Source organism: Pelobates fuscus, chromosome 10, assembly GCF_036172605.1.
Source record: "Pelobates fuscus isolate aPelFus1 chromosome 10, aPelFus1.pri, whole genome shotgun sequence".
NCBI lineage: Eukaryota > Metazoa > Chordata > Amphibia > Anura > Pelobatidae > Pelobates > Pelobates fuscus.
The window spans coordinates 28,006,135-28,018,261 of NC_086326.1; the positions used below are offsets into that span (position 1 = coordinate 28,006,135).

General features: G+C 38.6%; 1 protein-coding gene across 3 annotated transcripts in view; it reads right to left on the reverse strand.

Moving 5' to 3' along the window:
- Positions 1 to 12,127, reverse strand: part of ADGRA1 (adhesion G protein-coupled receptor A1) — a 583,487-nt gene that overhangs the window by 219,165 nt on the left and 352,195 nt on the right. For all 3 annotated transcript variants that reach the window (XM_063435182.1, XM_063435184.1, XM_063435183.1), the window contains 2 exons: positions 4,384 to 4,591; positions 3,314 to 3,522 (listed from right to left, as the gene is read on the reverse strand). In XM_063435182.1, coding sequence (XP_063291252.1) covers positions 3,314 to 3,522; positions 4,384 to 4,591 — 417 coding nt within the window. The remainder of the gene's footprint in view (positions 1 to 3,313; positions 3,523 to 4,383; positions 4,592 to 12,127) is intronic.

A 12,127-nucleotide genomic window follows, 5' to 3' on the forward strand; every position in this document is an offset into this window, starting at 1 on the left:
ATGGAGTTTAATAGTTCTGATGCCTAATTTCTAAAAATCAAGCAAAGTCAAACACCTCTTGAGGGAACAATATGACTTTGTTTCCAGTTGTAGGAGGGATGTTGGCAGATACCTCTCTCACATATGTTCTATTAAGCACTTTTCGGAGTTCTAAGACGACTGGTAAAGGCAAAAATACACAAAAATGGCTTCCTTTGCTCAAGCAGTGATTGCTGAAACACAGCATATAGACATAAACACACATATATAAACAACAAAATACAAAAAAATAAAAAAGAATGTCAATTGAGTAACGGCCATTGTAGCAGTTAGAAGTTTAACAATTTGAACCAGAGAGACCTGAAGCCCTTGCCATTAAAAGGTTCACACAGGTTCTGACTACATTCTTCAAATGTCTTGGCTGCACATAGAATATTACTGTATCTCTCACACCTCACATAATCACTAAGTAGATAATACAATAAGTAGATTGTGAGCTTCATGTTTCCCATTTATTGCAGCTGCAACCTTTTCTCCCCAATAATCCTGAATGTACCTATGCAAACCTAGCTACACTCTTTGAACAAAGATGATGTATTTTTCAATGGACTCGTTTTGAAATGAATTCTAGCTGCTTAACCTTTTTACAGTCTTTGTGATGGATGTCTCTGGCAATTTTTCTGATTGCTACCCCTGTCCTTAAGATGCAGTTGTTACAGCGTTTGACGGGTTTAGTAGACATGTCAAGGGAGGAGTTTAAGGGGTGCGTGGAATATTCCAAATTCCTCAAACAGAAAAAATGACAAACTCTCTATTCACAATCTTTAAGAAAGTATAACACACACACACACATTCTTGATAAATATACATACTGAAAGGCCCAATAGACATGTACATACAGACACAAACAAAGTTATTCACTCAAGTGAGAATTCATTGTAAATTCAAGTGAATTTTAAATTGTAGATGAAAATAGCTGAACGGTAAGCTTTTCTTTCTGTTTAGCTACTCTGTCTTTAATTTGTCATTCACTTTGAATTCTCCCTTTAGCAAATAATCCTGAATGACTTCTTACCAGAGATACCGACTGACACAAAGTTAAAACTTGCAAATTATATTTTGCTACAAACGATAGCACAGAATATCATTATGTGATACTTAGATGGGCAGACCGGGATACAGTGGGGGAGGTGGATAAATAGACAGATCATTATCATATATTCTCATCGAGCAATCTCTTACACAATGAACAGAAGCGTTTTGATATCTTGTTTAAATATAGTTTGTTTTTAAAGGGAGAGTTTGGGCACCATAACAACTTCATCTAAATTAAGTTGTTATGGTGCCAGGAGACCCCCAGGCATACTCTTACCTAAAGGGTTTAAACTGTTCTCAAACAGTTTAACCCATAAGTGAGCCTTCCTCCAGGGGGCATCCAGTTTCGGAAAGCTCAGAGTGCCTTAAAAGTGTTTTTTAAGCCAGTTTTATAAATGGTGATTCACTGATTGGCTGACAACTCTGAGCCAATCAGGGGTGCCCATCCAAAGCGGCACTCCACTCTTCCTAAATCTGAAATTACAGAGGCCGAATGCCGTCTGGCGGAGTTGAGATTGGCGCTAGGGCCAACTTTGGGGTTAAACCGTTTGAGAACAGATTAACCCCTTGAGATAAGAGTGCACCTATTATGGTGGCCTTTTGGCACCATAACAACTTAATTCAGTTAAGTTGCTATGGTGCCCAGAGTGTCCCTTTAAGTAATACCATGTTTGATGACTGTAGACAATCCCAAAACCAAAGGCTAAGTGTACACCATGCTAATTAGCCATGTGCACAGCATTCGTCTAGAAGTTTTTAATTACACAAAGCAATATCATATCAAAAACACCACGAACATGCACAATCTCACAATGCATGCTAGTGCAATTATTCACATTTCACAATTGAAGCACATTTGCAAGCCGAGTTTAATACCCCTGCCTACCCGCAGGTACAGCAGCCTTGAATTAAGATTTTGCAAAACATTTTATTGGGTATTAGGGAACAGACACGTAGCAGATATAATGCGAAACCAGAGATCCACAAACGCAAAGTGACAATGGCTTTCTTTTTTCCATTGCAATTGTTGTTTAGAGAGAATGAGAATTCCAAATGTCACCTATACACCAGTTTTATAAATGAACTACATCTCGTAATGCAGAATCAATTTGGCTGTGTACTTGTATTGTCTTGGGCAGTGAACACAGTCCCCTCCCATGATTGGCTGACGTCTGAGCTGTATCTCACTGCAGCAGCTCGGATATTCTATGCACACATCCATGCAATCGCACTGTCGTCTGTGCTTGTCTTTATTGAATGCATATGAGGTAGAACTTGAAACCTCTGGCGTAAACCATACACAATATAGAACTGGCACATCCCCTGCAATCCTTTTACTGCACATAGGAGTCTTGTTCTTCATATTGGATCTTATTACCATGCACAGTCGACCGACTTAAAAATGATTACAGTGCAAATAACTATATACATTGTATTTAAAAAAATCTTAGACGTGTCATCAATAAAATCACACTAAAAAGGCGAAAAATGCAAAATCTGTTGCTCTACTCAAATAACTTACTTTCACAGAATACTGAATTACTGCAATGATAACTACCTCCATGAGAAATACGATCCAGTATGTATCTCTCAGTTTTGACCAAACAGTTAAATAAAAACCATTTCTAAATACTCACAGCAGCTTTTATGGCTAGCAAGACCATTAGCATTCTATTTGTACATCATGCTGTTGCTACCCTATTTGCTTTCAACACAGTCCGTTTTTAACACGTTCGATTATTTAGTAAATGATTCAACATTGCGGTATCCCCTTCAACTAATTAGTATGATCAACACAGAGTCAGTCAGAAATGATGCAGACAGCCTTCTCGGGCTGAACTGATGTAAGAGATCAATGAAGGGTGTAGCTTTAAATACTGTTGTTTAACTCCCCGAATTTAATGAATGCAGCCTATTCTCTATGGCAGTCATTTCTCGCATTAAGGACAGGCCCTGCGGTTTAGCAATACATGCCTGGCAGGACAATGCAAGCCAATAAAAAATCTGGTGGCACAATTCTCAGAGGGGTTAAATATTAAACAGATGCAACCCTAAGGCTTTAACGCTCGTCACCTATTAACTTTTCAAAGGAAATGAAATGCAAATTGAAAGCTAAGTTAGTCTCAAGGTACGGCTGTTAACATATAGTTCACTACACGATTATTTAATTACATCTCCCCCACCGACATGCCCTTTCGCACACACCTGCCTCCCCACTGTCTTATTTTAAAGTACTTACCATTAGCACTGCAAAGTTACCAAAGTATGAACACTGAAAAGTGGTAAAATTGGCTACAGAAGAGATGATGTGGCAACCTTCTCCATGCCAGCCCCCATATCCACCAAAGCGGTTGAAGTCCCAGTAAGCAGCTATAGGGTCTGTGCCTTTTGTATAGTGTCTTAGGGCTACTGTCACTGGACTGCTGGGGTTTCCCAAATTGCACCCATCTGCAAAAAAAAAGTAATTCAAATTGAATCGGATCAAATGCACTGGAAAATTGTTTAATGCTAAATGTAACCTCCTGGTATATGAGATGCACTGATTAAGAAAATCAAATATCGTGTAAAACTCAGTTGCACAGTCTGTGAACAAAGATTACTATTCCATGCTAGAAAGTTTGATGCTGTCTTGATTAATTAACTTGATTATTTCATTCTGGAGAGAAACCAGAATCATTTTTTTTTTTATATATTGAAATACAAGAAATTAAAATGGCTCTACAGTGTTGCAGTTAAATTTGATGATTCCGCTAGGCATGATATGATAAATTGTTGCTTTAATAAGTCCACCAAATATATTTGAACACTACTTCTATTTTACATAGATGCCTAATATGTTTCTAAGAATGTGAGATGTGCAATAAAGATTTTATATCATGTTCCCATATTTTTTTTCCTTCCCTGCGATTTCAGAAATTGAGTGTTCAAACTGAGCTGATGCCAACCGCTAGCTCTGTAAATGTATGAATGGTGACAATAAAAGTACAGAATGCTACCCTTTGTTGAACGTACAATAATGGAGTTGATTTTCTAACGAGAACAATTTCATTTATTACATTTGGTTCACAAGAATGACTCGTGCCACTGATAGATTCATCCCTGTTCAGGTATTAACTGTTGACTTGCCTCTTGACTAAGCTCTGAATACTAATATACAAAAATGAATAAATGTCTCGGCACTTCTGCTAAGCAAGTGGCTGCTGTGCTTCCATCTCCCTATGCTTCTCATTCCAAAGTAGCTGTCAGGCATTTAAATTCACAGTAAAAAAAAAAAAAGAAATAGAAAAATGGGAAAAATGAGCAACTTACCTATTTTATAAAACACAGCTGGCGTTGCAACCAAACGGTGTCTACCATCATCTGCAAGATACGATGAGTTCTCAGTGCTAGGAAAGAGTTTCCCATTCCGAAAGACGATAAGCTGTAGATTGCTTGTGGAGTTATCAACAGATTGCAAGGAAGGAGACTGTGCAAAGACAGACTGTGGCAAGTGAATGGAAGCGACGGCTACAGTATTCTGTACATCAGGGAGAGAGAGAGAGGGGGGGAAAAATAGATAAAAAAATTGAAAATGCAAGTCACAACGGGAAGGCTTTCATGAGGTTTTAAACTACAGCACAAAGAATATGGGATGTCGAGCTTTTTTTTTTCCTCCTGCAGAATGGATGCAAACCATACAAGCAAGAACTGTAACCATGGGAATAAGATTGGCAGAGCGCATAATAAAAGAGAAGGCATTTCTACTGCATGTGTAAGTCGGTATGGTCAAGCTCCCTGCTGTAGAGGTGAAAATGGTTGCTACCATCTCTGCTAGAGGGTCCGTCAACACTGCAGATCTGATTTAAAGAGACAACCTCTACCACATTTTCTCCTTCACTTAATACAGAATGAGACAACTTACATTAAAGCCCTTGTAACAAAGCGGAGCTTGGAAAAAAAAAATGAAGAAGAAGGGTTTAGAAAATCATCTGGAAAAAAAATATATACTTTCATAGAGAAAGGTGGTGCAAATGGAGAAATGGGGTTTGCAAAAAAAATGGCTTGTTTGTTAATAAGTCATAATATTTCATAGATAAAAAAGTGGATTATTGAATAATTGTGGAGGGGATGTTTAAAAATAAATACTTCTGTAAAATATTTTGTAAACACATGCATCTGTTGATTCAAACATCCTGGTACTTTCAGAGTTAATTTTATGTAATTATTTTATTACTAACCGTGGAATAACAAGGGTTAACCTTGGAACCACATATGTTTTTTTTTTTTTTTAGAACTACATGTCCCATGATGCTTTGGAATTCTTAAAGGAGTATTTGAAGCTCAGGCAGTTGAAAGAAGCTTAAAGGCTGGCTGAGCTTGATTGGACATGTAGTTCACAGATACCTGTGGTTCCAGGTTGAGACGTTGCAGCTCTGTGGTGAACAATAAAGGTGGTTGGGCATGATGGGAAATGTAGTCCGCAAACATGTGTGCGTCCAATACAAGCCATCGTTGCTCAGTGTTTAATAATTAAGCTGGCTAGTCATCATGGGGAATGTAGTCCACAAACACCTGGAGGACAGGGTTAGCTATCCCTGCCGTAGTGGAAGCTTTCTGTAATTAACGTCACAATTGGCGGATTTCACAAAAAAATAAAAAATAACAAGTTGGAGCACAGCATGAAATGCATGTAAATGAATTGGGATATTTCAGAGGATAATTTACAATAGTATCCGAGCAACACACGGAGGTAGAAAAAAAATGTTCGACACTCCCCGTTCTAAGCACTCCACTCATTTTTTTTTATTATCCAATGTGTTCAGCTATTATGTATAATTACTAAGTTTACAGATTCCATTTCTAAGAGATTTCCCCTAGGTGCAACAGTAGTCATCTATATGCATACATGATTATTTTATGCAGCTTTTTTATGCCTCGATGATTTCTCTTTATCTGGTTTTCTGTGTCTTCACAGATTTTATATTCATAATATCATCTGCTTGTTACAAAACTCCTTTATAGCATGTGTGTACAGAAATATTCTCTTTTAAAGCCAGTCAGTATCTGTGTTGCATGTTATGGTAACCCCTGCACACACAGGTTTTTGTCCCAAACACCTGCCATTTTTAGTTTAGTGGTTTATTTGCTAAACAGTGACATCTGTTTAGTTTATTTGACTTTATATCTCTGATGGAAAATCTAAGAAAGATAATATTGAGATAGAGCAATTCCGATATTTGTTTTTCCAAACTTATTTTGCAACTTGGTTGTACCTTAAAGAAACACTATAGGGTCAGGAACACAAACTTGTACGTCTGACCCTGTAGTGTTAAAACCACCATCTAGCCCCCCTGCCCCTCCTTACCTCCATAAATATAGTGAAATTGTACTTCTGAGTCCAGTCTGCTGGTGCTGGCTCTGTCCCTGATCTGCCTCCTTGGCTGACTTCATCAGAAATGATGATGTCAGCCAATCACAGTGCTTTCCCTTAGGAAACTGGGACTGACTAAACTCACCAGAATAACTACATTAAGCTTTAACATACACCCAAACACCCCATGTGTTGAGGTACGTTCACAGTCTAGCACTGAATTCCTATCATACCCAGTTTTGCAGGTGTGATAGTTTAAAGGGATGTTACCATGTATTTTTTTTTCACTAAACACAGGGCTATACAAATTATACATTCCATAAGTTAGCCATGCTTTCAGTTCAGCTACTTTGGCCTTCAATGTGAATGTCACTTTAAATTCCACACAATTCTCACTTTAGTAAATATCCCTGCGAGCTACAGTCCATTGAAAGCCATATTGCAAAACTTTAAATGGTTTAAATAGCCAATCTGTGACAGTAGCTCCATTGGAGAAATATTTCCAGATCAGCATTTCTTTGTTTTAGTTATAAAAAAACAATTTTAATTTCACTACAATCAGGGCCAGCCCAAGACATTCAGGTGCACACTGATATACAGATACAAACAGACAAAGACACACACACACATACACTCAGGTGCACAGTGACACACAGAAACAAACAGACACACACACTATTAGATACACACCGACACACACACACACACACACACACACACACATACAGATACACAGACACACTGACATACAGATACAAACAGACAAAGATACACACACATACACTCAGGTGCTCAGTGACACACAGAAACAATCAGACAAACAGACACACACACTGATAGATACACTGCCACACACTGATACACACACACACAGATACACAGACACACTCACATACAGATACAAACAGACAGAGATACACACACATACACTTAGGTGCACAGTGACACACAGAAACAAACAGACACACACACACACACACACACACTGATAGATACACTGCCACACGCACTGATACACGCATATACAGATTCACAGACACACTGACATACAAATACACAGACACACATATCACACAAAGTTACACTCATAGATACACGCAGAAAATTCAGGTGTACACTGACATAAAGATACAAACAGTCCCAGAAACACACACATACACTCAGGTGACAACTGACATACATATACAAACAGATACATATGCTGACAGACACACTGCCCCACACACTGATACAGATACACACAATGACACACATGCAAATACACAGACACACAGTTACACACTGACAGATATACACACATACACTTACGTGCTCACAAATACAAAAAGACACACAGATACACACACTGACAGAAACACAGATACACACAATGACAGACACACATACATACACACATATACACAATACACTCAGATGCACACTGACACAGACACACATATACACACACTGACAGCTACACACACACACACACACAGATACACACAATACAATCTGGTACACACACTGACAAGTAGATGCAGAAAGATAAACACAATACACTCATGTGCACACTGACACACAGATACATAAAGACACACACACAGATGCACATACACACAGATACAGACAGACACGCACACAGATGCACATACACACAGGTACACACTGACACACAGATACATACAGATTCACATACACACTGACACAGACATATACACACATACATTCAGGTACACATAGATATATACACAGACGCACTCATTTTTTTAGCCACCCTCCGGTTTCTTGCCTTTTCGCTGCAGGATGGTGGACTCTGCTGGCTGGGACTGACATGGGTCTTGCTTTCTCTTCTTCGCTCTCCCTCCCAGTGCTTCCTCCTGGACGGGTGTTAGCTTGGAAGAAGTGAGCTCATTTCCTCCTAGGACTACCAGGGTCGATAAAGGGGCCTGGTCGCGCTATTAGAGATTTACAGCACTGACCAGGCCCATTGAAGCATAGCCCATCGGGTGGCTCTAAGTGCATGAGCCACCCAATGGGCCTTCTCAGAATGCAGGCCCTGGTGCAACAACATTGACTGCACCGGTGGTAGGTTTGCAGCTGCCAGGGCACAAGTACCATTAAATTGGGTAATAATAACAACCCCTGGATGTTGGGCTAAGGTAACTTCTCCAGGATGTACTTGAAAACCAGAGTAATCTGATTGTACCGTTCCTTGTTAAATACTTTGTTATTATTATATATATAGCAATAATCACTATATATATGTGTGCACATTAAGAATGGAGGGCCCAGGTGAAAACTGTCATTGTTGTCACACGCTGATGGTGGTCCTGGATGCAGTGTCTGTGTGTAGTGGATGCAGTGTCTGTATTTGTGTATTGTATGCAGTGTGTGTTTAGTGTATGCATTGTGTGTGTGTATAGTGTACTCACGAAATGTGTGTGTGTAGTGAATGCAGTGTGTGTTGTGGATGCATGTGCAAGCATTTTTGACTACTCAGGCAAAGATGCATTTTGCTGCCCCCCTTTCCGCCCCTCTAAATAAAAATGCACTTTACATGTGTCTCTTAACGTCCTTTTGAATTTCTTACCCCTTTTGTGAGTCTTTTCCTATCTTTTGAATGTGTTAGCCCTTTTAGTGTATCTTAAACCCGTTTTGTGTCTCACATCCCATTAAGTGTACATTATGAATTTTCCCTTTTGTGTCTTACATGCTCCGTGTGTGTCTCTTACTTTTCCCCTTTGTGTCTCTTGCTTCCCTCCAGCCCCTTATGTGTCTCTTAGTTTTCCCAGCCCCTCTGTGTGTCATTGTCCCCTTCCCCAGATCCTCTATGTGTTACTGTCCCCTGCTCCAGCTCTTCTGTATGTGTCATTGTCCGCTTCCCCAGCACATCTCTGTGTCATTGTCACATTCTTCAGCCCCTCTGTGTGTTATTGTAACCTTCTCAGCCCTTTGTCATTATCCCCTTCCCAAACCCATCTGTGTGTGTTTTAGTGCTTTAGTGTTCCTGTCCCTACTTGTAGACAGGTTCCTCCCACCTTAGCCAATACATTTACTTATCTTTTTCCAGCAAAGCCCTCCACTCCTGGTGATGCCACGGAGAAAGCATGGCCTACTATTGTGCAGCGAGTGCTGAGCTTTCATTCAAACCTTTATATAGGAAAACATTGAATCAATACGTGGGGCTTCCATGTCAGATCATCGAGTTTTACTTGGTCAGTGCAGTGGAAGCACCTCTAGTAACATATAGACAGCCACTAGAGGAGGACTTAACTCTGCAATGTAAATATTACTTTTTTACATTGCAGAGTTAAGATGGCAGAGACTCTGCATCCAAACCACTTTATTTAGATGCAATGGACTGTGTGACTATGGTGTCCTTCATTTGTCCTGCTTAAATGGACACTCCGGGTACAATCTAGGCACCAACACAAAGGCATTTGGTTTGGGTCTCATATTCATGTTGAATATGATTTTTTTTTTTACCACATTCAAATCTCTTTAGCTTTACTAAAAAACATAGTTTGCAGCACTCTGCAGTGTAACTCCACCCATTTAGCTATGCCAAATATTTTCATGAAGCAACTTCCTTATTAGGTATTTTCAGAGTAAATACTCAGCTCAGTCAATGAGATATTAGTATGAGTTGAGTTGCTGTCACAATTTCACCTCATTATCCTCTTATTATCTGTCCCCTTTCCCTTTAGCAGAGGTTTGGTATACAATACAGAAAATAATAGGGCATCCATTGACTGTTGGAGTTTACTCAGTTCACACTGATCTCTCATTGACTGAGCTACATTGAAAGATGTTCTTTCAAAAATGTGGGGGGAATGTGACTTATAGAGTGGAGTAATGCTTAACAAAGTTGCTTTTTTATCTTAATCAAAACTAAAGAAATTTAAACAGTGGGGAAAAAACCTACATGACTCTTAGGCCAAAGAATTAAAAAAAAAAATTGCATATGTATTGTCTTAGTTCCCAGAGTCTTCCTTTAACTTCATACTAAACTACTGTAATATTTTTGGAGCAAGGGTAGGCAGACTGCAGAACTCTAGATGTTTTGGACTACATCTCCCTGATGTACAACTTTTTTTTGACAACTTTTTGGCTGTTATAGTATTATGGGAGATGTTGTGCAAAACAACAGGAGTGCCAAAGTTGCCTACTATTGTTTTAGTATGCCACTATTACAATATTTCCTGAATTCTCGCTTCCTGGATGTTATTTCTCGTATGAATTTCTTGTTTTGAGATCTTTTAATCTCTGCTAACTGACATCCAATCCTCATTTGACTACATTGCTGCAATCTAGTTGGTGAACATGAAGCACCCGAGCTCTTGTGGACACTAGGCAAGTCTTTAGCGCTCAATGCATCATGGGAATTGGAACAGCAGGTTTTGCTAAGCTACATATGACAGCTAGCCATACTATAACAAGGAGGAAAACAATGTTTACTAAGCAACATTACTTTGATGAAACATTGTACATGTAAAAACAACATTGTCTACCATGAACCCTTTTGTTGGGAACTGAAGATGAGAAGGTATCGGCAAGCCCTGACTCAGTGCGTATGTATTATGACTTCTGACCAGTATATTATACACTCAAGCTACTTACAGAGACCCATCAGTTAAAATGTAGTCATGGGGTTCCTATTCATTTTTGTACAAGAGAGATGGAATATGTTGTACCCTTTCTGCTTATTAAGGATACAGGGGCACCAAGAAAGAACCACTTGCAAAGTGCTTTGTGCCTTTTTAAATGTTAAAGTGGGCTTTTTACTGGCTCAGGACTGAAAATATAAATGTATCACTGGCTAGTCATGTTACACATGATCTATATAGTGAGGGCTTAGAATACAATTTCTGTAGGGTGCAGGGAAAGTAGAGCATGCATATATTTGAGTGTTGCGTTATAATGCAAAATTTTTAATAATGTTTTATTACTGTTCTTCTAGTCCCAAAGAAAATTTATTTGACATTATGTTATAGCTGTTTAATACAATAAGAACATGAGATATCAATTTAATATAATGAATTCATCAAGCAGTACTCAATAAATGTTACAATTTAATGAGGGCAAAGACATTGATGGCTCCATGACTACGGAGGTTAGAAAAATATGTAAACTAAATAAACTTTAAAAATCATCTCTGTAAAATTCATGAAAGACATCAACACAAAAGTGATCCAATAATTTAATTAAATCAAATAGTAGTAGGACAGATGAATTGACTTCCTAAATAAGGAATGTCTCTCCTAAACGAAAGGTATTTATTTGTATCATCCTCTTACAATATACAGAGATTAAGAAGATAAAATATATTTTGTGGAGTCTGGAGGACTCACTATCTACCAGGTAGCATTTACTCAATGTTCTCCACCATCCCTTACTAACATGTAGAGGGTAGAATGTTATAATGTAAAATATAATTCATTAACAGGATTGCAGAAGATTCACTGCAACATATAATTAATTAACAGGATTTACTGCAGATACAAGAGGAATTTATTTAATGGTCATCCCCATCCCTCCAGCCTTTTAGGTGAGCTTTAATTATCCATAAATACCAGGCATCTATTTTACCAGCTACCAGGAATGAAGGCTTAGGATAATAAAAACTATGATCAAGAGAGGAGTGAAAATGCATAAAATGGGGGTTAGTAACTAAACTGAGATTTGTGGATAACTGACAAGGGCTTCTCAATGTTAATATTAAGA